This window comes from Cylas formicarius, unplaced genomic scaffold (assembly GCF_029955315.1).
Source record: "Cylas formicarius isolate icCylForm1 unplaced genomic scaffold, icCylForm1.1 PGA_scaffold_10__41_contigs__length_53128322, whole genome shotgun sequence".
In the NCBI taxonomy this organism is placed as follows: domain Eukaryota; kingdom Metazoa; phylum Arthropoda; class Insecta; order Coleoptera; family Brentidae; genus Cylas; species Cylas formicarius.
Window position 1 is genome coordinate 34,745,601 of NW_026844214.1, and position 26,551 is coordinate 34,772,151.

General features: G+C 33.0%; 1 protein-coding gene across 3 annotated transcripts in view; it reads right to left on the bottom strand.

Annotated features, from left to right (window-relative positions):
* Nucleotides 1-26,551, bottom strand: part of LOC132708394 (uncharacterized) — a 42,224-nt gene that overhangs the window by 3,943 nt on the left and 11,730 nt on the right. For 2 of the 3 annotated variants that reach the window (XM_060680703.1, XM_060680702.1), the window contains exons 2-19: nt 19,430-19,500; nt 17,544-17,641; nt 17,240-17,373; nt 14,016-14,237; nt 13,726-13,956; nt 13,292-13,368; nt 12,915-13,138; nt 12,124-12,146; nt 9,999-10,412; nt 9,605-9,722; nt 9,261-9,442; nt 8,994-9,125; nt 8,594-8,759; nt 6,571-6,761; nt 6,302-6,514; nt 5,368-5,578; nt 4,876-5,066; nt 2,515-2,696 (exon numbers count right to left, since the gene is read on the bottom strand). In XM_060680703.1, the coding sequence (XP_060536686.1) occupies nt 2,515-2,696; nt 4,876-5,066; nt 5,368-5,578; nt 6,302-6,514; nt 6,571-6,761; nt 8,594-8,759; nt 8,994-9,125; nt 9,261-9,442; nt 9,605-9,722; nt 9,999-10,412; nt 12,124-12,146; nt 12,915-13,138; nt 13,292-13,368; nt 13,726-13,956; nt 14,016-14,237; nt 17,240-17,373; nt 17,544-17,641; nt 19,430-19,500 (3,080 nt within the window). Of the gene's footprint in view, nt 1-2,466; nt 2,697-4,875; nt 5,067-5,367; nt 5,579-6,301; nt 6,515-6,570; nt 6,762-8,593; nt 8,760-8,993; nt 9,126-9,260; nt 9,443-9,604; nt 9,723-9,998; nt 10,413-12,123; nt 12,147-12,914; nt 13,139-13,291; nt 13,369-13,725; nt 13,957-14,015; nt 14,238-17,239; nt 17,374-17,543; nt 17,642-19,429; nt 19,501-26,551 lie in introns of all 3 variants that reach the window. The other variant, XM_060680704.1, reaches the window with a different exon arrangement.

A 26,551-nucleotide genomic window follows, 5' to 3' on the forward strand; every position in this document is an offset into this window, starting at 1 on the left:
ACTTTTAAGCGGCTATGCACAGCGATTATAGGCTAAAACGAGCAATTTTTCCACACTCTGAAGTCAATGGACTCACTTCCGGTTTGAGCGGGAACGACGAAACTTTGGAATCTTAATTATTTTTTTGCATTTTTGAATTGAGGTGATTATTGATTCTGTTTTATTGTTATTCAATGCGGAACAACCCTACCTGTCTTTCAAGCCGACTGGCCATGGGAAAAATTCTACATAGTTATATGCCCCAAACTGCAGAAGCCGAAAGCTAAGCGAAGATATCGCCGCGCTGACACCGCATCGAAAGCCCTATTTGTTCGATTGTCACATTGTAAAATTGCTCTTAATTATTTCAGCCTTTGTATCGGCAAGTCCGAATAAAAATAAATAAATGTTTTTAAAAACGAAAACGAACATTTAAATACATGAAACTTTTCTCCGTGTCTAATGGTAAATGTTATTTAATGTAATAAACCATTTAGTTTCATGTACTTAAATGTTCGTTTTCGTTTTTAAAAACATTTATTTATACAGAAAGCAAAATGAAAAAAATTTTTTGGATAACTTAGTTTTTGAAATAGTGGAAAAAAACGGAACAAACACTTTTTCGTAACCTTTTGAAATCACACAGGAAAGAAAAAACTAGATCAGCATCGGCAAATTGAAAATTCTGATAGTTTGTTTGAAAACTACAATTTATATAAGAGACTTCTTTGTCGACAATATACATAGCTACTTGATATATAGAGGCCCTGCATTTGCTAATAATATCTACAGGAATTAAAAAAATATATTGAGATGGGCCATACTGGCCTTTAACAATCAACAATATTTTGCTTTAAAATGTTGCAAAAAAAGTACCGGTTTTAAAGTGTCGGTCTGGTAAATAGTATTAATTGTGGTCATAGCCACTTAGATACAGTTTTCAAACATTAAATAAGAATTTTCGAAAAATAAAAATGGTTGGTAGCTAGTAGAATCCAACAATTCAAAACAATGTTAGGATCGTTGTTGCTCAAAACATAAAGTGACTTCATAGTGTTATATGTTTGACCTATATTAAGCCAACCAAATTTTAAATCGGTGCGTCAAACCGTTCCCACTTGACACAAACTTTTGGTGTTTGCAATAATACTCTTTATTATTAAAATATTAGCTAGTTGCCCCAAAGTAATTTCTAATTTAAACGATAACACTTGCACGTAATATAAGTAATAGCTATAAGAAATAGGGTCGCCATTGACTAGAGAAAGCGGAATGTACACTACAAATTTTATTCCGCGTTACCTTTGAATCGCAAAAGTAGAAGCGATTTTCACCTGTTTCGACTTGATCGGTGCATTTTTCTAAAGCTACACTTGTGTTTACATAAATCAAAGCGACCCAAATTTAATATATGGCTGTAGTTGAAAACGGAAAAGAAATCTCAAATCGTGAAAAATATTGCAAAATAAGTGTAATCTACACCTCTTCAATATGAAATTACATTTCAAAGCCTTAAATGCTTAAATCAATTCCGAGTCAACAATATTTATTCCCTTCCCTTGTTCCCTCTCGGATGTCCCGTAATAATATGGCGTTAAAAGATATTGTCAATTTGTTGTACTAAAACAAAAAACCATAATGCATATGAGTTCATATCAAATTAATATTTCGCCTATCAAAAAAATAAAATAGCAGCATTGAACGTTTGTGACTAAAAAAATCTTATATAAAGAAACATTGAAAAAAATTGCTGCCGCATAATACGTTTGTAACTTGAAACGCGTTTAGAAATTAACATTTATTGACTTTTTTTTTAAATAATGTGTATTTATTTTCAAATTTCATACTTTCGGATGAAAAAAACTTTAGGAAGAAGATTTAAATGGAGTTTTTGTCCAAAAACGTAAATCTTTTATTCGCAATTCCAAAAATATCTTGTAATATCAACTGCCTAATAAATTTTAACCATAACTAAGAACGTTTTCTAACTTAAAAACGATTATAGAGAAACACCTAATTTGATTTTTTTTTCAAATTTAATATTTTTTGGAAGCAAAAAAAACACGTTAAAAACTAACTTTAAAAAAAACTAACCAATAAAGATGTTTTAGCTGTCAATTTATATGCAATTAATATTTAGCAGTTCCAAAAAAAATTACAACGGCCTAATAAATTTTGACCATAAAAAAGAATTTTTGTAACTTGGAAAACGTATGTAAATAAACATTGGAATTAACTGGATTTTTTTACTGTAATGTGTATGTTGAGTGTATGTATGTGTATATTTAATACTTTTTGAAAGAAAAAAGTTTAAATGGAGTAGTTATCAAGTTTTTTATTGCAATGGGTGCAGCAATGTTCACAGAAAAGCGACCGTTTTCGTTTCATTTCAACTGCCGCCACATTTTTATCAAATTTTTTATGGTATACCAATGTCCGCCGTAACCAGTTTTCTACTCCCACAACACAAAATTGATGTCGACGTACTTGCTTCGGCGCCCTTTGAGGCGGCACGTACAATCACAGTGACGTTACCTTGTGACTGTTGGCATTGCCACGTCCCATCGCCCTGTAAACGGTACATCCCGCTTGGACTAGTGCAACAAATACCAGGGCACCAATGCATCCTAGAACTATGTAGAACTTAGTGGATGATAAATCGAAGAAACCGCCCGATTGGTCGGAAGTGGAAGAGTCTGGCACGATGTTTGATGTCACTAAAAAAAAATCAGAACGTACAGTGTGTGTGGTCTCTTAGAATTGAATGCATCAAAATTTTAATATTATTTTTTTGGGAAAGCTGATTAAGCTATTAATCTCAAAATGGAATTTTGTCGGATCGCAGAGACGCAGGAGATGCGAGGTCACAAACTTTGATTGTGGATAATTTTTCAAATACGCACAGTGTGTGGCAGTTATTCGCAAAATAGGAAATTAGGGAATAACTGAAGCTGCGAGCTGAATTTGGTAAACGCGCACGTTGCGTTTTCTATATGCAAAAGTGGTTGTCTTATAACACCAGAAGATATGATTAATTTTTCAAAGAAACTTCCACAGGCTACTGTAATACTTTTTACAAAACATCCGGATTCCTCCTGCGTGGGTTTATTTGTCTTAATCGTAAGGCCCTTTCGTGTTCTTTGAGTCTAGTTGATATTTTTCGTCCGATCTCTCCAATGTATGCTTTGCCGCATATGCATGGAATGCTGTAAACTCCTGGCATCTCAAATGGAATTTTTTCTTTGACGGACCGAAGATATTGGTACTTTTTGTCTAAGAAAATATACTAGGGTTTCTTGACCATGAGGCCAAATAACAAAAGTGTCATCGAGGTAGCGTTTCCATAATTTTGGTTTTAGATGAAAGGTGTCGAGAGTTTTCTTCTCAAAGGCTTCCATTAATATATTCGCAATGACTGGTGATAGTGGAGAACCCATAGCTGTTCCCGACGTTTACAGCCCGAGTCACTGAACCCAGAATTAAAATACCTTACCTCTGCTCTTCTCTCTAATAATTTCCACATTAAAGATATATATATATATATATATATATATATATATATATATATATATATATATATATATATATATATATATATATATATATATATATATATATATATATATATATATATATATATATATATTTTCACGTATTGATTCACGGATGGAAAAATGTGATGACACTATATTCCGGGATAACATCCGTTCGCTTGTTGAACTCCGACTAGAATCCTGCAGACGTTTCGCCAAAATCTTACTTGGCATCTTCAATGCTCGCGCTCCGAAAGTGTTCGAAGTGTTTTCGGAGCGCGAGCATTGAAGATGCCAAGTAAGGTTTTGGCGAAACGTCTGCAGGATTCCAGTCGGAGTTTAACAAGCGAACGGATGATATCCCGGAATATAGTGTCATCATATATATATATATATATATATATATATATATATATATATATATATATATATATATATATATATATATATATATATATATATATATATATATATATATATATATATATATATATATATCCATCAGCCACAACCTTCCAATAGCAATAAGGCCGAAAACAATGCTACATTTGCCACTGTGGTCCTTCCTTACGTTCAAAACATCACTGACCACATATCTAAAGAAGTATAACGTCAAAACCAGATTTACCACTTGTCCAAAAATCTCTCAACATCTTCGGTCCGTCAAAGACAAAATTCCATTTGAGATGCCAGGAGTTTAGAGCAAAGAATACATTGGAGAAACCGGACGAAAAATATCAACTAGATTCAAAGAACACGAAAGAGCCTTTCGACTAAGACAAATAAACTCATCAGCTGTTGCGGATAAAACTAAAATTCATACATGTAATCAGTTCTTCTACCAACGAAAAATCCGAGAGTTTATAGAAATCTATAAACAACCTAACAATCTTAACCGCGCCTCAGGTATCTACCTGTCACCAATAAGGGAAATCAGTCATCCGGGACGGTGTTTATGCCCCTCATTTGGCTGTGCCTCCCTCAAACTATATATACAACAATATATACAGAGTAAAATACGAGCCAGTCAAGCTCTGAAGAAGCCAACAGGATGATTTGTGAAAAGTACCAGAAGATATGGTAAAATGTTCATATTGGACTATGATGAATTTACTAATTTTTTAGCAGCTAAATCCCCAACCTTACCTAAAATTAGCGCTTACGATATAAGTGTTCTAATTTCTATATTCGGAATATATTGTGGCTGGTGGATATACCAAATTAACTTTTGAAAAGAAAAAAACATGCAGTTATTTAAAAATGAAAATGGAATTATTATAACGTGTGTGTATAAAGGTGCTCTGTCCAACATTCGAATCTTGGAGCACGATTAATACTGGGGGTATTTGGGAAGGTTACTTACAACTCTGAGGTTCAAATACCAAATATTGGGGATCGACTTTTAGATTGCCAATTCTCCCCGATCCGACGCTGTCTTGAATCACTTTATGTACGTTTTCTTCGGTATATTCTATATGTTTTTCTAACGACGTCCCCTTGTCCGGTTCGCGCGAAAATTGAAGATTCATTAGTGCCACTATGTTATTATGGTCACTGAAAAAAAATAATTTCGGTAAAAGTTAAAACCTTCTGAAAGAGTGTTTATGTATGTACTTCTGAACAAGACTAGTCAACCGTTTTTTGATAAAAAACTATATTTTTAAATTATTTTCTTTATCTTTATCTTTATTGAATAATTGGCTTCCATCTTTTCTGTTTCAAATCTTGATAAAAATACGATAATATTAAAACATTTAGAATATGAGAGTTAATTAATTAAATAAATCTACTAAGAATTGGACGTATTAACGTTAAACTTAAATTAAAAATTCATAAATATTGCGTTGCGGCTCACTCTGTCAATTCTTGCACGGATAGTCTTCTATATCCCTTAAGTTTTCTAAACACTGGTTCGATGTTGTTGACAATATTGCTGGATAAATCTTCATATTCGATTGTCCCGTGTTTCGGCGCAACGAAGTTTTCGCCCAATTCAATAAGCTTTACTTTAATGTTGTAGTCCAAACCGGGAGCTTCAGTAGTTGTTTGATATTCGTATATATCATCTGTATGAAAATGAACATATAGAAACGTCGATTGATCTAGTAGGTTAAATAATTTGACAGAACGTCTAGCATTTATCCAAGGGTATGCCGATGAAGGTAATTTTTTGAACTGAAAACACTGTGTAGTTTTGGTTAGTTTTTGTGATTTTAGAGCTGCTGTTCTTGCAGTTCCTTTGTATCTCCGCTTGCACATTTCATTGTTAAGAAATCCCAGTAAATAAAGAACTAGATGAGTTAAATCTGGAAACCACGGAGACCAACGGAAGGCATTGGTGTCAGTTCTATTTTTTTGCTATTACTCACTTGGTTCTTTCAAGTTTTTGTTAACGTTTTTCCATGAAAATAATAATGAATAAAAAACGAAGAATTTTTAAATTGACCAACGAATTCGCATATAATATTTAAAGTTCGAGGTTCACATGCACAATTGAGAGACATTTCAAACTATGTTTAAAGGTATTTAATTGTTTCCGTAAAAAAAAAGTAAATCGACGTATCCAATGATATAAAAGCCCTTTCAAAAACATTTTTTGTAGACCTCGTAAACGTGAATTTTTTTTGTTATATTAATTGGCTTACATGTTTCTTTATTTAACAGAAACTATGGCTTCAATAATAAAATAAGTTACCAATATTGTACATTTAAATTGAAACACTCCGATTCACTTTTAGATAAATTAGATTAATTGAAATATTGGAATCACATAATACATGAAAACTTACCATTTCCACATGATTTAATACAAACTCTTTCGGTACTGACAATTGGAACTTGTTCGTGCTTCCTAATTTTCTTATTTACACTGTTAAAGGCCCCACCTCTGACGGGGAACATCATGAAAAGACACTTTTCGTTTGTGAAATCTAAGTCCCTGTGATCTTTTGTTATTCTTTTTCGTGAAAACGACAATGTAGTTACCCCATCAACAATTTTGCCTAAAAACGTTTAATATTTCGCTGGAGAGCTATATAATTCCTAACAGAATTTTTACCACTGGCATTATAAACATTTTGACTTCTATCCAGGGACGGCTGAGTGTAGCCGGTAATCCAGGTGTCCATTAAGAAGGGCCTACCAGATTGATCCACCCACCCTAATATAGCATCGGTTTGCGACATTTTTTCATTATCTGAAAATGCAATTCCCGTCCATGTATCGGTGTGATTTGTCGTTATCGTAAATCTATAAACAAGTTAAAAAATAGTTTTTAATATTTAAAATAAAAATAAAAGTTAATAAGTGTAGGATTGTTTATCGTTAGTCTAAGGTTCTGAGGAAATAAACACAGCCCGACGTTCTGGCAAATTAAATAAGGGTATATTTTCATTTATTTACACAGCGCACAACAACTTCTTTTACACTTCTCATGGACAACAACAATTCGTCTATCCGTCTTTCGTCAAACAATTCGTCTACTCGTCTTTCGTCTTATTAAAAAAAAGAGTAAGTGGTACGGCTTTCCGCGTTACCCACGTGTTTTGCGTCTTTTTAGTTTAATCGTCTAATACATAACGCCCCTCGTCAAATAACGTGACCTGCTTTTAAACCCTTCGTCGGTACGCATCAAGAGTAGATCCGAACTCTCAGAAAACACCGCAAAGCGGCTTGCTTTTGTGATCGGCTCACGTCCGTTAAAAGAAATAATGTAAACATAACCCTTTGTAATTGCATGCAGAAATAATAAATAAATACCGCGTTGGCGAAAACTAAACTAAAGGATATATTTTATCTACATAAGGTCACCACATACTTAGTTTTCAAGACGTATTTAGATTAATCACCTATTTTTAGTTTTATTTACGAAATGCTCAAGCAAGTACATCTTTTGGTAATTTTCAACAATTTCTTTTTTAATGCACTGGTCGTATTTTAGTTTAAAAGTAATATTTTATTTGGGTTAGTTCAAACTTCAAAACTTCAAAAAATTCCCTCACAGCTAAGCAAAAATACGTCACAAAATTGAAGGTTTTATGAAAAAACCTACGAAGTCTAGAAAATAATTTATAAGAATGTTACACGTGCTTCGCCCACACGGTTCTCATCTGATCTATATATGAAAATTATATCGGCTCAAAATTTAGAACCAAACCAAAATCAAATTGCATTGACTTTAGTAACGGACTGAGATCTATCGGATTTTTTTGGTAGACAGTAAAAGCACTGCTGGTATTTTGACGTTTATTAGTTCTTATGTATCTGCATGCGTTCTGCATTCATCACGTTACTCAGCGAATGTATTTTCGCGATGGACGTAGGTAAACTAAGTTATTTAAGTATGCGACACGTTTACAAACTTCTTCACACACTCGTCCATTAAACACTCACTATACTCGTACCGAAACAAACTAGTGACTAAAAGAAAGGTTTATAAAAATTGGTGCATAATATATTACTCTAATTTGGAGAATATTCATTAATTTTTTTTACTTGAGCGTTTTAAATTTTGTAGGTGCATATATTACTAAACTTATGTTACAATATTTAATTCTATTGCACAACTTGCACAATATTCGTACGTGCCATGATTATGTAAAAAAGCGATAAATACTAAGCAGAAGCTCCTTGAGCAGTAATTTTTAAGATGTCTTTTAAAACAGGATAATTATTTATTTATTACTTTTTTTTAATATTCACCGCTGATGGCGTCATTTCGCTCACATAGATGACGCAACAGATAAAAAGATGCTTTGATTGTATTTCCACATTGTTCATTAATAATAAAATTCTGCCTATATAAAAATTAAAAATAAGTCTTTCTTCTCCCTTCTGTAGAATACCTAATTAAACATCGATCCAGCATGCGAAAAGTGTCATCCGAGCCACTTCGGATATTTCCCCGAAACAATCGGATGTTTTCGGAGATATGACCGCGCTGACGGTCATGTCAGTGAATGTATTCGTGTTGTTGTGCAAAAATGTACCACACTTGATGCATAATTTACTATTTTTATCAAGCTATTAGTTTAGGGATGGACAATTTACTGTGCGGTTCCAGGTTGCTATTATGTACATACCTAATTTCGTCTTTTCTGGGAATCAGTTCCCATTTTGCCGAATATTCGCATGTGTAATTTTCAGGTCGGCAACCTTTGGGAATTTTCCACTCGCCACCGCAGTGGGTATTTTGAGCGCTGTCGCTGGTGGCAGCTGCTCCGGCCGGGGCAATTGCTTTTTTCTCATCTGAAAAATTGCACGCAATTTGCAAAGTTTAATATAAAAATTTTGTTTGTTTTGTTTTGTTATTTGTTTTATTATATTTTTTCTGTAAAACGAAATGTTGGATTTAGAAGAGAATAACAATAGAATAAAGCAGAAAAAGTGGCAAAGCAAAAGTGCATTACTACATAACCCTCTTCAAATATTGTTTAGAATATATATACGTACTTTTTGACAAGTTGCAAAACATTTACTCACCGTAGAAATTAAGACTGATAACTCCTCTTTGATTTTTATGTCCGTGATACTTAAGCTCGTCGGCTTTGTAGAAATCTTTGGTAGAAGCCTGGCCACTTTCTATTCCCGACTTTGGAACGTGCACATAGTTTCCTGCAATAAAGAATACTAGTTTAAATATCCAATTAATTTAGAAGTTATTCACGAGCAGTTTAAGTACAAAAACTAATCAAAAATATATCATGTAAAAATTGCCAAATTAAAAAAAATGGCGAATTTATGACCTACCTGGTTCTTGCCCTTGGGCAAATATGACGTGCATAAAATCTTCTTCAATGCTGTGATCTGACATTTCTTTCGATTCCAATTTTTTTCTAAAGAGTATGGTAGTAACACCATCTTTTTCAAAACCCATTACCGCAGTCAAGTCGTTTTTGCCACCCCAATAACTGTCCATACGAGGTGTTGATCTAATAAAATATTCAGTAATGTGATTATAATGATTTATGTTTAACATTTTCCAGAATCATTGCCATTGTTGAGGTCAGGCGTTAAAGTTGTTTTTGAAGTTGCTTTTAAGTCGTATTTAAAGCAAATATTTTTTTTTTTTCGAATTAGTCTTCGAGTATTACCTGTCACGGGTATAGTAATCCGCAATTCTACTGGCCGTGCCTCTTGCTGAACCTATGACTATATCGGTACAATCCATAGGGTTGAAATCATGTCTTGGAGTATACGGATTTAAAATTTCTGCAAAAAAAGTTTACTAAAGCAAACAGGTGTTGGTAGTTAATTTTATCAATTACTTGACTCCCTTTTACTGTTTCGTTCAAACTCCCACTTACCCGTGCAAAACATTTTTTCTTGTCAAAGATTAGGCGAAAATTTTGGAAACAAACTTAATTTTCTATAAAAACAATCTAAAACCATACACAGAGCACTAAAGCACTAGAGCAGAGTCAAAAACCTGCGAATTCTTTACATATTCCTAATACTAATAAACACCATGCAGCATGCAGTAATTACCTTCGTTAATCGTTTTCGGTGCAACTTCTAAAGTAGCGTAGGTTTTAGGATCAAGTTTTGCATTCCGAGGTTCAGGCTCGGCTTTTGAGTTAGGCTCAGACGTAGGTTCGGATCTTGCATTGGGTTCTGGTTCGGAATTCCGTGCCGTTGCTGAAGTTGGTTCTGGTTCGGGTTCGGAATTAGTTTCAGGTTCGGATTTAGGTTCTGGTTCGGATGCAGGTTCAGGCTCTGAGCTAGGCTCGGGTTCTGCAATGGGCTCGGATTTAGGTTCAGGTTCTGAAGTAGGTTCTCTAGTGAATTGCGGTTCTAAATTTGGCACGGAACTAGTTTCTGTTGTGCGCCTAAATGTAGATTGCGGCGTGGGTTCCGATTCCGAATCAGGTTCCGACGTAGAGGCAGATTCTGTGCCTGATTCTACGAAATTGGAAAAGACACTATCACCTATTAATAGCTTGCAGGTGATGCGGTAAGCCTAATTTAATATAAATTAGAAATTGAATAAGAAATCAGCAAAAGTTTTTGTTGATTTCTTAAAATTTATTTTTTAATTTTTTAATTAATTTAAATAAAGTTTTCTTTGACATAAATCGATATCCCATATTTGTAGACGCGATACAGATAGTGATTAATTGATTTTATTTTGTTTTAATGAGGAATCAAAGCGCTCCTGAAGCGCTTTGATTCCTCATGTCATTTTTGTTAGTTACATTTTTAATATAAACATCTAAGATTTATTCGATTGATCTGAACTTTTTCTGTAAAATTTTATTAAAAACTATGCAGTGTTCGCTTTTACAAGTCTTGAAAGTTTGAATTATCTGAAATCAGGCAATTTGTAAGAAAAACCTTCGCATCAAATCTAAACATAACATTAGATAATAATAAATTTAAATGCTTATACCGGGGTGTATTCCATTTAATATATATATAAACCAGTAGCGAATCATCTCATCATATTTAATAAATCATCTCTAAGCTCTAGTTTCGATAAAATCGGATTACAATAGTATAAAATTATTTAAATGAGGTAAACATTGAGACCTTGGACTGCGCGAAGGGCAGATCTTAAACCAGTAGAACATTTATGGGATCAGATGGGTACGTAGTTAGAGATCATCAAGTATCACCTGCCTCCTTGGATGATGTAGAAAATATTGTCAAAGAAATATGGACTAATATCGATCAAGTACAAATTAAACGTCTGGTTCAAAATATGAGTCGTCGATGTCAATCTGTTATAAGGAGTAGGGGAGGCTACCGTCGATATTGACTTTTGTAATTTTTATCAATTTGTTTAATTTTTTTTTGTAATGATCTGTAATTGTTACACATGACCTTAAAGGCCGTGTTTCATTTCATAAGTGAGATAAAGACGTGAATAAGAAAACGCTGAGAAAAGAAGGCGCTGTGCATTGACTTGCAGACACCTAATAGTGTTGAGTATAAAACTGATTTCTCTTTAAACACACTGTACATGTCTAAGACATAAATTTAAATAAAAACGTGTTTTGTAACATCGTTTCTAAAGATTTAAGCTACGATTAAAAAATATATTTTTCCTAATCCAGTAAACAGTGGGGTAGAAAATTAACTTTCAAATGGACAATTTTTATAAAACCTCTGGATTCCTCCTGCGTCGGTTTTTGTGGAGTCGCACTAGAAAATGTTTCGTCAGTCTGAAGAAGAAGGCAACAGGATGATTGGCGAAACGTTATCTAGTTGGACTCAACAAAGGCGGAATCCAGAAGTTTTATAAAAAGTATTACAGTAGCCTTTGAAAAATTTTTTTTTCGAATGGACCTTTGTGATGCTTTAATTTTAATGCGAAGTGTATAATAATAAATTTGTAATTGTTTCGTAGTAACGAATATATACGCTAAACTGTTTTTTATGGATTGTTTATCGATTTTCATCAAAATTAAAACTTAAATAGCTTCTTTGGTAACGATTCGATCTAATTTATTATATTCGAAATGGGTGTTATAAGGAAGTCTAATGGCTTAACTGTATGTGAGATACACATTCTGCACAAGTTGGATATCAGGACTTAACAGCAACTTTAATGCTTTTATAAAGTTACGTGTGTAAAGTGATTTGTTATAGAATCCTTAAAATATGCACTTACCTATTTCGATTTGCCTCTTGTTTCTACCTAAAATAAAATGTTTAACAATGTAAGTCGGTGAAGTTTGCAAAGTGGGTTTTTATATATGCTACTTGGGAATGGTTAATGCAGAAATGTTTGGAAATTCTTCGCAGAAAAAAATTATTGAGTATTTATTTTTCTCTTTCAGTTATTTAATTTTTCCGTATACGATGTTTAATTTTTTTAACTACAAACAAAAACTACTGCCATAATGATGCTTTGAACATTCTTGAAATTTAATATATCTGTAATTAAATTATATATTTAGTAAATTGTGTCAATATTCAGAGTGTTAGATTGCAAATAAAACAGTCGGTATTTGTCGAGGAGAAATTCCAAATGTACGAAAAAGTAAATACCTAAACAAATACCCCAGTTAACACAAGGAACTTTCATATTTTGCTTAATTTTTTTGTAGTTCTTATTGGTTCTTGTATCTTGCGTGGATCACTACTTGTTAATAGCCACTCTACTAACAAGGAACTAATTTGTGTTAATTTATATTAAATATGGAATAATATTTAAAATTAGAGAAATGCGATTTTAACAGAAGATATTATTTGATAAATGTGGAGCTCTCTTCATCAAATTTAAGAAGTCATAAATTATTGAAGTACGACCGTAAATTTGCACATTTAATATAGTTTGTATTTAAATTGCTTATTTGAATTCACCATCTGTATGAAAGATCCTGTTACCTACACATAATTCGGTAATATCCTATTTCACAATTCGGAAGATCTCTCAGGCAATTTTATAAATTCAGACACCTACCCTGTCTCTTGCTAACTTGAAATGAGACGCTAGTTTCTACTCTATCTACACCTTCAAGTTCATCTTTCAGCACCGGATTGGGTGAAGCTGAACGCCTGTTTTGTACAGACTTTCGTTTCTGAGGGTTTGACCCTACTGAAGGTTCTGGTTCCGACTTGGGTTCAGGTTCGGAAATTGGTTCAGGCTCTGAACTTGGCTCCGGTTCTGGTTCTGACTTAACCTAATTTAATTAATTTGAATTTTTATTATTATTATCATCTTTATTATTATTATTATTATCTATTAAATATCTAGTTCTGGTTTGATTCGACTAATTATTAGTATATTTTCTAGAAAGGTGAAAATTTAAATGTTGAAAAAGTGATTAACTTACCTCTTCTCGGCCACCGGAAGGCTCAGCATGTGGTTCTGAGGTTGGTTCAGGTTCACTTTGTGGCTCAACTTTTGATTCTGTAGAATTAGTTATACTTATATCTAGAGCATCTAGAGCGATCTAATAATTCAAACTGTATTTCTTCATGAATTTGAGGAAGTGCTCTCTTAAATTCTTTTTTCAATTTTTATATTCACACACTAATTTTTTCTATAGTTGTACAATGCAATTCAATTTTGATTTCGAGCATATATTTCGTTTTATTAATTTTATGTTGTTCAGATTTAAAATAATGGGGTTTGTAAAAAGGTCTTTAAATGAGGACTGCCTGTCTTGCAAATTGTATTTGTGATAATTATAAAATGTGTGTGTTAAAAGCATTCCTTTCTAGTTGTGAAAATTTTACCTTTAAGAGGAATTTTTAAAATATTTACCCGAAGAATCAACTTTGGTAACAACGGGTCCAATCTGCGGAAAATTTTTGCAACTCTTGGTCAGACTTTTTGGTCGCCATCCAAGGGCTGCATAACTTGTTCCGTTTACCACCATAATTGCCTCAATTTCTTTATGCTCCTTCAGAATGCGCCAATGCAGAGTAAACGTTTCGCTCAGTTGCATTTTCGTATACAAGTCGAAATCTATCTCCGATGTTTTTACGGGAGATCCTAGAGACATTACGTATTAGTTACCACACATGAAAAACGTCAGTTAAGAATCGGCTAACTTTTAATACAGCCCGGTCCAAACCATCCAATTTGGCAGTAGCACTGCTTTCTTGGTGACGTAGTCGCCTCTATATCGACACACACGCCGTGATCTCCGCAGTCGCTGCCTTCTAAACATTCGTCTCTGAATTGACATACCGGTCCGTAGTATAGTCTGTCGCATTTGCATTTACCAAGTAAATATCGTCCATGACCGCTACAAGATTCTTTGAAGTTTTTCCCTAGAGGCACAAATAAAAATTTTATCACGATTAGAGATTTTAAACGATCCCTTGCATACAAAATTCCACGAACACGAAAATTATTTATCTATCGATAGCGTGACCTCATTTGTTAGGTAATCTAACACATGGTTAGTAATTGCACTCACCCGTAGGAGAACACTGGACAAAATTGATACTTACTGGAACTGGAAGAGGACGATCTGAAAAGCGGAAAGATCGCTCTGGACATGCCGAAGGGTTTGTGGCAAAACCTGGCTATACATGATGGATCATAAGGCTAAGCTAGAAAGACCTATATAGCGATTTGAAACTCTACTGGGGCTATGTATCATCACCGTATATATCTGGAAGAAGGGGCAAGATGCTTCGAAGAAACTTCATTGGTTGGATACAGTATTGATCCACGGTATTATGGAGATGCTATCATACATGATGCCTAAGATATCAATGACAGACCTCCATTTTGAAGTGAACCTGCCAAAGACGGATGAGTGACATTCTTTATATTAGGGTGCCGTAATAAGGTATCACTGATACGAATACCAGGGCTTGCTAGGCATTGGAGACGACCCGGAGTGCAGGTGGTGTATGGAAGGGGAGGAGACCCTGTATCTTCTGCCTCACCGAGTGCCCGCTTTGACATGGGCAAGATTGAGAGTCTTCGGAACGGCCCTGATGGATCCGGACTCAGTGCACGGTATTGGGCTAAAGGAGCGGCCTGGGGGCACAACGGGCCCATCTGGTGGCCTAAGTGCTTGGACGTCCGCGAGGGCGCCCCCTTCAATACCAATACCAATACCAGGGTAAAGAGGAGTGGAAGGTAAAGACAAAACTAACCTCCTGGCGAGAAAAAGTGTAGGAACACACAAATAATTCCACAGCTCCAAGTCCTGACTAACAAGAAATTCGTGCGTACTGGCAGCCATTAGAAGACAGTGATAGAATGTGTTACGAAAAAATGCACAGCCGACATCCTACTATTAGCCATGAAAAGGTCAAATATGAAAACTCTCTTAGAGATGTACATACGGACATGGCAGCCTCAAATACCATATGCACATCGGCATCGGATGACGAATGCAAGTTGTGCTTGGAAGATGAGAAAATGGCAGAGCACAATATGCATATGCTTGGCGATCGGGTGCTCAAAACTTAGGACCGAATCCCTCAAACCTGAGGATCTGAATATCAGCTGAGTCTGATGGGGGAGTGAATGGTTGAGAGTGTGCTACAATCGACCAGAAGATCACCAGGTCACATAGGTCACACACAATAAACCCTAGATCCTAACGCTTCGCTTTTTACTAATATATAAATATGTTTTTAATTGTTTATTTATTTTACTCGTTTGTTATATATTGAGATTTTGAGGTATATTGGATCGAAGAAAAACTATTCGTGTCACGGGTGCGTTCACAGCACTTATGACGTTATTATTTCCAGTTCAAATAGGGAGTTCGTTATCCTTAGCTTTAAGTTCTAAATAAAAATAGCTGGATGCTGGAGGCCTTTTTTTTCAAATAAAGTTATTGTGTTCGCTAAAAAGAATACTGAATAGGCTATTTTCAGTTACTTAATTATCTAAGGTCAGATCATAATGACTGACCGATGTTTTCATTTACTGACTGTTTTTATTTTTGCTATAACTAGCTCTCCTGAAAAGTGTGTATTTTGAATGCACAATAACTATCAAAATTATTTTGACGAGTTAGATAAAAGATAAAATAAAATTTTAGGAAGGGACTTAAAATTTTGTAATAAATATTAGAAATCTGGCCAAAAATTACAATAACACTATCATTGATAAAATAAACAGAGTAATAAAAGGTATTTAACATAGCGGGCATTACTTTCTAAGATTGCAAATAATCGATTTACTACAAATCAGAATGGAATTTTATATTTCTGTTTGTCAGTTTAGTTCACGGAAATCAATCTGTATGAAAAGTCAACAATTTTCAGTACATTTTTCTACCGAAGAAAATAATAGTATTCACGAAAAGTTTGCATGAGTCATTCCGACCCTACAATAAATATCATTCAGGACTGCCAGAAGTGAATGTACCTTCAAAGTTGTTGTTCTAACAACGCCAATCAAGTTTATCGGTAAAGCAATTTAATGAATACAAACTACCAAGGCTTAGATTTGTTCTGTAAGAAGGCAGTGGGACAAGGAAGCACATTCTTAAGGAGACACGCAGTTAACATTCATGATGGTCAGGTGCAAATGGCAAAAAAATTCGCTGTGGTAATAAATGCCATTCTTTTAATAATTTTGAAATGCAGAGTGGGAGAGAGCGATGGAGCAAAAATAATAACGGCAAATAAATCACTGTTTTTATGAAAACTCGGTTTTTCTCCAATTTTCGCTCCCACGTCATATAAAACTTTTAATTTGTTGCTGTTTTGCCCAGCTGATACAGGTTTTTTCAAAATAAAGTGTAACAAACTGAATTAAAAGCAATTTTAACTTAATAATAAAAATTACAATGACTTGATGCATTCGATTGCGGTTCGGTGAGTACTTGTGACATTCTGTCCGGCCCAAAAATGCCAATTCCAATAAAATATTTGTAAATATTGTAGGGATGCAACTCTTGAGTGTTTGAGTAACAGAAGAGATAACTTGGGTCCAAAAGTGTGTGTCAGAATATGCTGCAGTAACCAGTTTTTTAGTAAAGCATATTTTCTTAAATTTGAACTGGGAGACGAGAGAGAGAGAGAGATTGAATCTCAAATACATAAATGAATCATTATCTTTTCAAAATAAGAAATTAATTTTAAATTATTTATTGAATCGAACGGAATCTCATTCTATTGCCCTTTCGCTGTTTAGGATGTTAAAGAGACGACTTAAAATACGGAATAATAGTACACCTATAAGGCAAAGCAGATATTTAGAGAGGACTGTAATATAGGCACTAAACTTTAAACCGTATTCCGCTCGTTTCTAATTAAATTCTAATATTGATTAATATTTTTTAAAATTTTAAACTTACTTGCTTTTATATCTACATCCGCGCAAGACCAAAATCTGTAGTTGGAGCCCCACTCCAATGCTTGCCGAATCAATCGTAAGGTGCAATTTGTACAAGTGAACTCAGCTGGCAATTGAACTTGAAAGCTTTGGGCACTGGAAATACATAATATTGCATTCTCAACTTAACTCATGACTAATGTAACTTGTAAAACGTTTAGGTGCAACAATAGTTACGATTTACATTTGTTTCTTTATTACCTATACTAGAAAACCGAGGTTCAAAAAGCTGAAATACTTTTTAATAAAATAAATATATTACTTACGTTGCATCATTGGAAATGAACTCGGTACCCTGGATGCTAGGTGTAAGTTCCAATACTGGCCTTTCCAATTCATCTAAGAGCTGGATTTTAAAACCACCCTAAAAAAAGTTTATACCGGTTGCTTTTCTTTTCTTCAAAATTAGTATTAAGACATTTCAAAACCTGTTTCCAATGCGTTGATAGTTATAGAGGTGCTATTTGCTATAATAAATAGTAAATCTAAGGAAATAAAATCTAATTGGATAGAATCAAAATCAATGGAGATCGATAAAATTGCAGGAAAAATGTGCGATTCCAGGAAATATAAATATAAATTAAAATGAAACAAAAACAAAACAAAAATTGGTTTTATTAATGTTGTAATGTAGAATATTATATTATATTATTAGAATCATTTAATTTATTAAAATGCAATGAAATACGTTTGCTTGTTTTTATCATGTTCGGGTAACAATTTTTTCGTATTTTGAGATAGACTTGCTATAAAGTTGGTCATCAGATAATTCGTTCCTTTTAATTTTTGACAAAGCTAATAGTTCACTTAATATTCTTTACAAAATACTAGTAATTTCCGCCAGCGCCTTAACTGATTTCGTATTATTTATTATTCACAAAGGCAGGCGGGCAGACCCATGACGAATAGAGTCATACAGTTATGCGAGTTATTTATAACATAATTTTTGTGTTCAATTTAATTTTACCAGTGGGAACACAATTTTGTGGTTTTTGAAAAGAAAATCACTCTTTTACTAATCCTATAAATCAAGTGCCTCACTGCAGAGGATGAAATAACAGATTTATTTTAAATTAGCGGTATTGGTGGTTTATTATGTGATGCTGTGCAGTGTTGAAACTTTTGCAAGTGATCAGAATGTACCCATTCCTTTCTCTTATCCTTTTCAAAATAAAAAGAAATTTTCACCGTTTTTAAGAAATTTCGTAGATTGAACAAGCCTTAATAATTTAAATCTTTAACCTAACAGAAAATCAAATTTTTCCATGTCGTTAATGGGAGCGATATATTTTAGATGATGCATATACCGCGTATTTCAAAAATAAAGTTTTGTAGAGGCCTTATAGAAACACTATTTAGTGAGGTATTGGCAAAACTTTGTTAGAGTGACAACAGATTTTTTTTTAAAGACAATAATAATATTTATAAATAGAAGTTACAATGAGATAAATATTCGGTCCGAAAACTAAGTGAAATCTTACGAAGCATCCTCTATTTATGTGCAAACCCTTCTGTTGTCTTTATTAAGGTTTCTCCAAATAATTTAAAAAAAGGAAAGAAGAGCAATTCTTAAGCTTCGGAGAGTGACTCGGTAGGTAACACCCCAGGGATTACTTCGTGCTAAACCAAAGATGGAAAATTTGGTAACATTAAAAAATTAACAATTTTGTTTAAGACCTGCGTAGTTTATGAATTAATGAATTAATTATTTTCAATTAAGTAAAATTTAAAACGAGAACAATCTCGATTACGTCCATGTGAAGAAAACTAAACTGAAAGAACTGAAAGATTAATTTTAATTTGGAAATAACCACGACTTTTTTTGAATTTCTAGGATCACTAGGATTAATTGCAAAATTGAACTATAATAGTCTATAAAAACTGGCAACTGATTGAGCTACTTCATAATGAATTTTATCGTTTCTAAAACGATTTCATGTTTAGATTATATATTCCTAATATATAATTTAAGGTTTTATGTACCTAACTAGAATTTCCAAACGCTGGCTTTTCGTACATTAATAAGAATTATAACGAAATACTGTAAAATGTATATCTCGTAGAAAGAATTTTTATTTTGTAAATAATAGGAGCCAATATCATTAAAAAACTAACAAATACAAACATTTAGCTGAGCGTAGTTTAATCGTACCTTATGAGGGTAACCCAAGTGCCACGTCACATTGAATTTACTCCCAGCCAACAGAGATGTCCGTATATCACCTGTAACAGAGAACGGTTTCAAGTTAATTTTTTATTTTTGCCATTTTGGTTATATTTAAGTGATTTAGCATTTAATTAATTAGTAGTAACAATAAATTTATCGAAACTAGCAATAATGCCTTTCTATCGCATGCTTAGTTAAGTGAACGCAAAGGACATTATTTATAATATTGCTTCATCTGTGTCCTTGTGTGCAGCAAATACATCTAACCTCAATCCACTAAGGTTAAATCACGCATCGTATTAATTATCCGTAATTTATCTTGAATCGTTAACCTTAATAATTCTGCACAATTTCCTAGACCATTGTAATTTCATTTAATAGTCCCTTTTTTATTCTCTTAACCCTGAAAATCCCCATATTATCTGCAATAAAAACAAACGATGGTTGCAAAATTGGAGAAAAACCTTAGTTTGAACAAAATCCGATTAGAAAGATTGAATCAAATAAAAATCGGTTACAATAAGTTAAGCCATATGTAAAACATTATACATGTGAGGTATTGATTCCAGTCTATTTTCTCGCATTACCTTTTAATAGATGGATAAATCTACACATTTTTTCATTATCTGTGTCATTGCAGTTCTTATTTGATGTTTTTTTAACGACAAGTTGAGTATTCATTTAACTTTTTATTGATTGATTGATTGATATTTAATTTGATAATTGATTTTATTACAAAGAACACTTTTAAATCAGCGCGCGGAAGTTCGAATGAAGTCTGTTGTGTTCTTCAGCCAGTAGCACTACAGTATACATTCAGAACACTTTCATTCGGTTTTTTTATGTACATTCCTTGTTCATTCGGTGTAAATCGTCTATATTTATAATAAATTAATAGTATTTATTATTATTATTATTTTCCTTTGCCAGTTACAAACATGTGTAATTACCCGGAGGTACAAACTAGCTTTCCCAGTGGCCTGAACAAAAATGGTTTTAACATTACACTTTTGTAGGTCGTTTTTTATTAAAAATATCGAAATCGTATGAAACCTGAATGGTGATTTGCGTATATTAACAAATAATTACATAAAACGAAGAAAAAAAAGGTCGGATTTCTGATATTTCCCAACTTATAAACTAATTAAATCCATAGTCACCAAGTATACCTTGGCTTTTAATCTTATAAAGTCGCTCATGATTGCAACGTGAATAGATTAAATCATTTATTATGATATAACAGCTAACGGTTATTAATATAGTTATAATTAATAAACAATGTTTTCTGAATGAGTAAAATGCAGGCATTTAATGTTGTGCAGTTTCACTATTCGATCAATTCCAAATTAGTTTTACATGGGTTATATAATTTTCTTCGCAACTGTTGATGTTGAAAAATAAAAGAAAATAAGGTTCTGATAATCATAAGTTAACTTTAATATCAAGTACATGAAATCGTTGTCCTTACTTTTTTTCATCATTTTTAAGACACTTGCCGTAACCATGCAAAAATACTCTCGCACCTGTCGATGTGTATGGTAAAAAAATGATTAAAAGATCTTTAAAAGATTTCCTTGAGATGTCAAGCATTATTTTTCGTTCATCGGACCTAACGTATTAATTATAATGCGATTATGTTTATAAATTGCTGAAGACGCTCATGTTGTGAACATGGCAACCTTGAGAGGACCAGTTCAAGCGAATTCAATTTAATTTTTGAAAAGGTTTCTAACCAATCTTAATTTTTTTGCCGTTGATAAAGGAGCGTGTAGCTGAAGAAATATTTCGTAACGAGAGAGAACGAACAGAAAAGAATAACTGCTACAAAAACAAAATTAAAACTCATTAACTATGTTTGTGGAAAGCGACAACAAAAAGTACCTACATCAGTGACAAAACTTCACCAAGTTTCATCAAATACGAGAAATTGTATTTAGAAACCCCAAAAAAACTTAACTGAAACTGAACTGACACAGTTTTGAAGCTCTGAAGAAGCTAACAGGATGATTGGCGAAACGTCAGCAAGTCTGATTGATCAACAACGGACACAGGAGGAATCCAGAAGAATGGTAAATATAAAAACGTGTTTTGTTGTTTTAGCCTTTTCAAAGAACTAAAAACAAATTTTCTGTGGCGCTTTATCTTTCGAGAAAAAAACGTTCATCCTTTAAATAAATTTAAATTCTAAAATACTACTAAATACTACTACTACTACGCAATAAAAAATAACCCATTGACCGCAAACCAATTCTTTTGGTTTAAATAAAAATAATAGAAAACCGATTGCGCTCGTGTTTTTAGAACATCATCACCATAACAATTAAAATTGTTTTTTCCTTTCACTTCTACGCTTCATAGCCTTACGTAAACTCAAGTGGGAGACTACCTATACGAACGGTAATTATTCAACCATTGTTATTGCCTATACAAATCCATGTAATCCAGAATTAAATCTTTACAATTATTTTGGTCCCATTAGGGTATTCAATTTTCGTAATAGATTACAGTCCTTAGATCTGTTACAGGCATATCTTACATAAAAGATACATAAATACCGTAAAATCCTCAGGAAGCTATTCGCGAAATGAATGAGTGAATTTATTCTCCGATGGTGGCGCTACTAGCAGTTAATAAATGTGCCTCATTGGAAATATTTTATAATGTTTACACATATAGTGCCCTACTATAAAAAATGATCCACCGTTAGTGGCATTGATATTTTCGTAGAGAGGGGAATGATTTTCCGCGCATGCCTCTACATTTCATCCACTAAAATGCACTTTGCTCCCATTTCTTTCTAAAGGGCGATTTCCTTACACTTAACCCATTTCACCAGAACACTTATCGATATGTAGACATGTTTTGATAAAATACTGGCAAAAAAATTCCTTATTCCAACTTATTGACGATTTGTCAGCATGTTGGTTAGTTTAGTGCCGCAAGGTCAATGGTTAAACCTTGTCAAATTTGGCATCTCCTCTATATCTTCAGTAGCTCTATGGAGACAACAAAGGAACTAGTAAATGAGGCAGCATGGGGGGACAGGAACATGGGCTATGAAAAACCAGAGAAATGTTTAAGGAGATGAAACGCTGCATATTAATATATGAACTTATATACTAGTTGTAGTTTTTTGTTACGGTATTTCGGCATTATGTAACAATTAGTAAAAGTTACAGAAATTTTAATTGACTTTTTTTCCAATTATCGGATTGATTATTATAAGTTGCTTCACGCAATATTACGTTCACTATTAACCGACGTGTACCTAACGATCATTAATTTTACTCCAATTTAATATATATAATTTTGTAATCCAATTTTATCAATTTCGTGAACTATTGCCGTAACTACTCGTAGCATGGGCCTACAACATGGATTGGGCACTTTATTAACGTGAGATTACACCAACTATTTCAGGATAACCCCTAATTAGGTTTTTTTGCAACTCGTGTAATACTTCCTATTCAAGTTGTCTTAAGGTAGCCAGTTATGGTTTAGGCTTGCGATTTAGATTAGTTTACCCTTGATATCGATATAAAGTTATCTAAATTAGTGTCAGAAAAGATACAAAGTTCAAAAAATCCTATGAATATTATGTTTCAGTGTCAAATGACTTTTTTAAAAGGTCTCAAATGCATTTATTTAATCTATTCTCATTCTTGTTCCCAGTTCTTTTCTTTACCATAAAGCTTTAAAATGTCTTTAAATAAATATGCATCACTAAAGAACATGATCTAAAGAAAAAGAAATTGCATGCTGTTGGCAGTGTAAAGTCTAATTCGAAAAACTATTTGCAAATTGTTTGAAACTAGCCAAATTAACATTTTATTTATAGTTTAAAATATTTTATTTGGAACATCATAAAAGTATCATACAAGGAAATACAACGTACTGTCAACAGTGTGTCGATGATCGATTATTTACGGTTGGATTTAGTTTTAACTTTGAAGAAAAACGGGTGATTATTAACTTTGATTTGGGAAGTTTGTCAGGCTACCGCTTCCTGCATATTACCGCATTCATCCGCAAAGATTTTGTTTTTGAGATACAAGGAAGTCATTTAAAATTTTTGTTTTTCTAATTAATTTGAAAATATATCGATATTTAGACGAAAAAAAAATTTTTTTTTCTACTCCCGTCTGTAAAATACCTAATTACACACCGATCTAGCGTGCGGGAAGCGTCACTTTACCACTTCGGACATTTCCGGGATTTGGAGCAATGGAATGTTTTCGTTGTAGTCCCCACGCCTTGAATTGTGACGTTTATCAATTCTGAAGGTTATGTCAGTGAATGCATTCCTGTTGTTTTGCGAAAATGTACCCAAAAACTAACAGTCGTAAAAAAAGTATGCTATGCAACACGTTCGGCCACTCGTTTATCAAATCAAATGTCGTTTATCGCACTTGTTGCATAATATACTATAATAAGACGTTCGAATTTCTTCTTAGTTTACCATGCTACAAACTCTTCACACCCTGTACTTCAAAACCATTGCCCTTGCTTTCCCTTCAGTTTTCGATCAATAGAAATGTCTCTGATAAAACCATACACACGACTAATTGCACTATCCAGCAATGTTAAAATTACAACTGTCATGAGATTTTGATTTAATATTAATAAGTTAAGTAATACAAATAATAACGTCACATAACATGCACATTTATTATTTAATAACGAATGCTTTGGTTTTTGATTCGAAAATTAACGGATAAGCAATAGAAAACTAATAATTGAATTTTACCGTTGTATTTTTTGGGATAATTTAGAAATCGAAACGACCCCTATTTTAGTAAAATTGGTTTAATTAACGTACGCAAATTAGTAAGTAAATAACTTCCGACTACTGAACTACTTTTTTCTTTAATTAAATCTGCAATTTGTGCTTTACAATTGCATAATTTACGCCACAGCGAATACCTAAATAAATAAGACCACGAGACCATAATCGTTTGCAAGAAAATATAAGTTGTTAGCGGGAATTCCTGAAATAGTCTCGAGAACGCCTGCAGCAATCACGCCTAGTTCGCATGAATGTATGCAGTCGAAGCTAGAAGTTAGACCACTTACACAGTTGCCATCTTATATAATTTCTAACGAATACCAGTTCAAACTAACTTGAAATAACATAATAAATTTTGAAATTTAACAAATCTTAGCTACAAAATATCTTGGTATAAGGTACATGTATTAAAAATGTTATTTGTTGCCTTCATATTTCATAATTTATTTACATTGACACACTTTGTTTACATTTTTCAAAACTTTATTATTGTGCTTTTACCGAAGATTTTCATTGTCAAAAGAAACCTCCATTGCAGTGATAAATGAGTTGCTATTAATTAACGATACAGTAAATAGCAGGAATATTGAAAATTACAAATTCTTTAAGCATCTAAAAATATTTGGCAACAACGCTAATGACATCAGAAAGAACCTTGGTTACTTATGCGATTCACTTGTGGACTTAGTTACAGAGGTGTTTAAAAATCTTAAAAAGTTACTTTGTTATCAGATGAAAAATAATTCTTTAAAAACAAAAATCTAAAATAGCAATATTAGAAACTTTTGAACCACTCGGACTAGTGGATTTTTTAACTGGAGAGTTTCTTTGATAAAATGACATTGTGCTACAACATGGATCATTATCGACCATTATTTTACCAGCGCATTTTAACAATGTGAAAATATTGGTTGTCAACATTTGATATTATCGTTATAATTTAACTAATTTTACTATTACAGTTTTAACTTCGAATAGCGTTTGAAAATTGTCTATGCTGCATCAGGAAAAACATAAATATTAACGCTTAGCATTTACAAAAAGTGTTTTTATTTTTCTCTTTGTGGATGAGACGTGAATGTGCAAATATTACGGAAGAACCATTTTCAACTCTGAGAAATACAATTGTTTGTCAAGCTGTTCAAGATGAATTTATAACAATTTGATCTTACTATACAACATCTTTTAGTTAATCGCTATTTGTATATTTTATAACGTAACGATCATGGTCACCAGAATAAATGTATGTTTGCATAACTAGTTTCGGTTTTCATGGCCAAAGACCGTGGATCTAACCCAAACTTGAACCCAATCCACACCTATGTTGTAACTAATCTATTTTCTTATAAATTAAATTCCAGAGCACGTCAATTATACATTATCATTTTCAAAAGAAACGGAATTTTAAAACATGGTATCCCAAAAATTATGAAAATTGGTTGGTATAATATAAAAAGACTAAAATGATATTGTTAGGAAAATTCCACAACTGCAAAAGTAAAAAGAAATTACTAATAGTTGACCAATACAAATAAAGATGAAATCCGTTACATTAAATTTTAAATGATAATTGTATATTTTACAAGTTTTGAAAAAGAATACGTGTCTGTCCAAAAACCGCAGGGGCGATCAACAAGCGTGCAAAGGGCCAGGTTAACGTACATTAGACAGTTTCTTAAAACTGCAAATTTTTATATTGTCATATAATAGATATGAATCGACTAAGTTTACGCACACTATGTGAAATTAGTCATTTTCAGAACTTGTTTAGTGTGTTTTGGATACTTTTCGTAGCTGAAAATAGTATTTTATAAATTTACTAACATCTGCAGAAATTTATTAACATGTTGCCTATACTATTCTTGTTCTACGATCATCAGTTTTTGCGTACTTTTAAAATCTACAGAAAATGACTAAAGTGTCGTAAACTCCAGAAATGACTCGAGGCAGTGTTTAATGAAGCTGACGCTTTAAATAACTTTGCGCACGCGTGATCAAAAACTATGCACTCATTAAGCGTGCACAAAAAAATCACTTTAAAATGTTGTTTCCGATACTTTGGTCAGGCATCGGCAGCCATCGGATGTTTGTCAGTTCCGATTGCTACGTCACACTCAATCATTCAATGCATTTCTTTTTTTTTAATGGTACTCAAAAACTATGGTCTTATAAACGTACAGTATAAAAAAAACTTGCATGATATACTTGTAGCTCTGTATACGGTCAGAACAGAAGATTTAGGAATGTTATAAGCCGTCTTCAGTAAAAGACGATTTTTTAAAACAATTATCAATTAGAAAATATATTCCACACCGTGTACA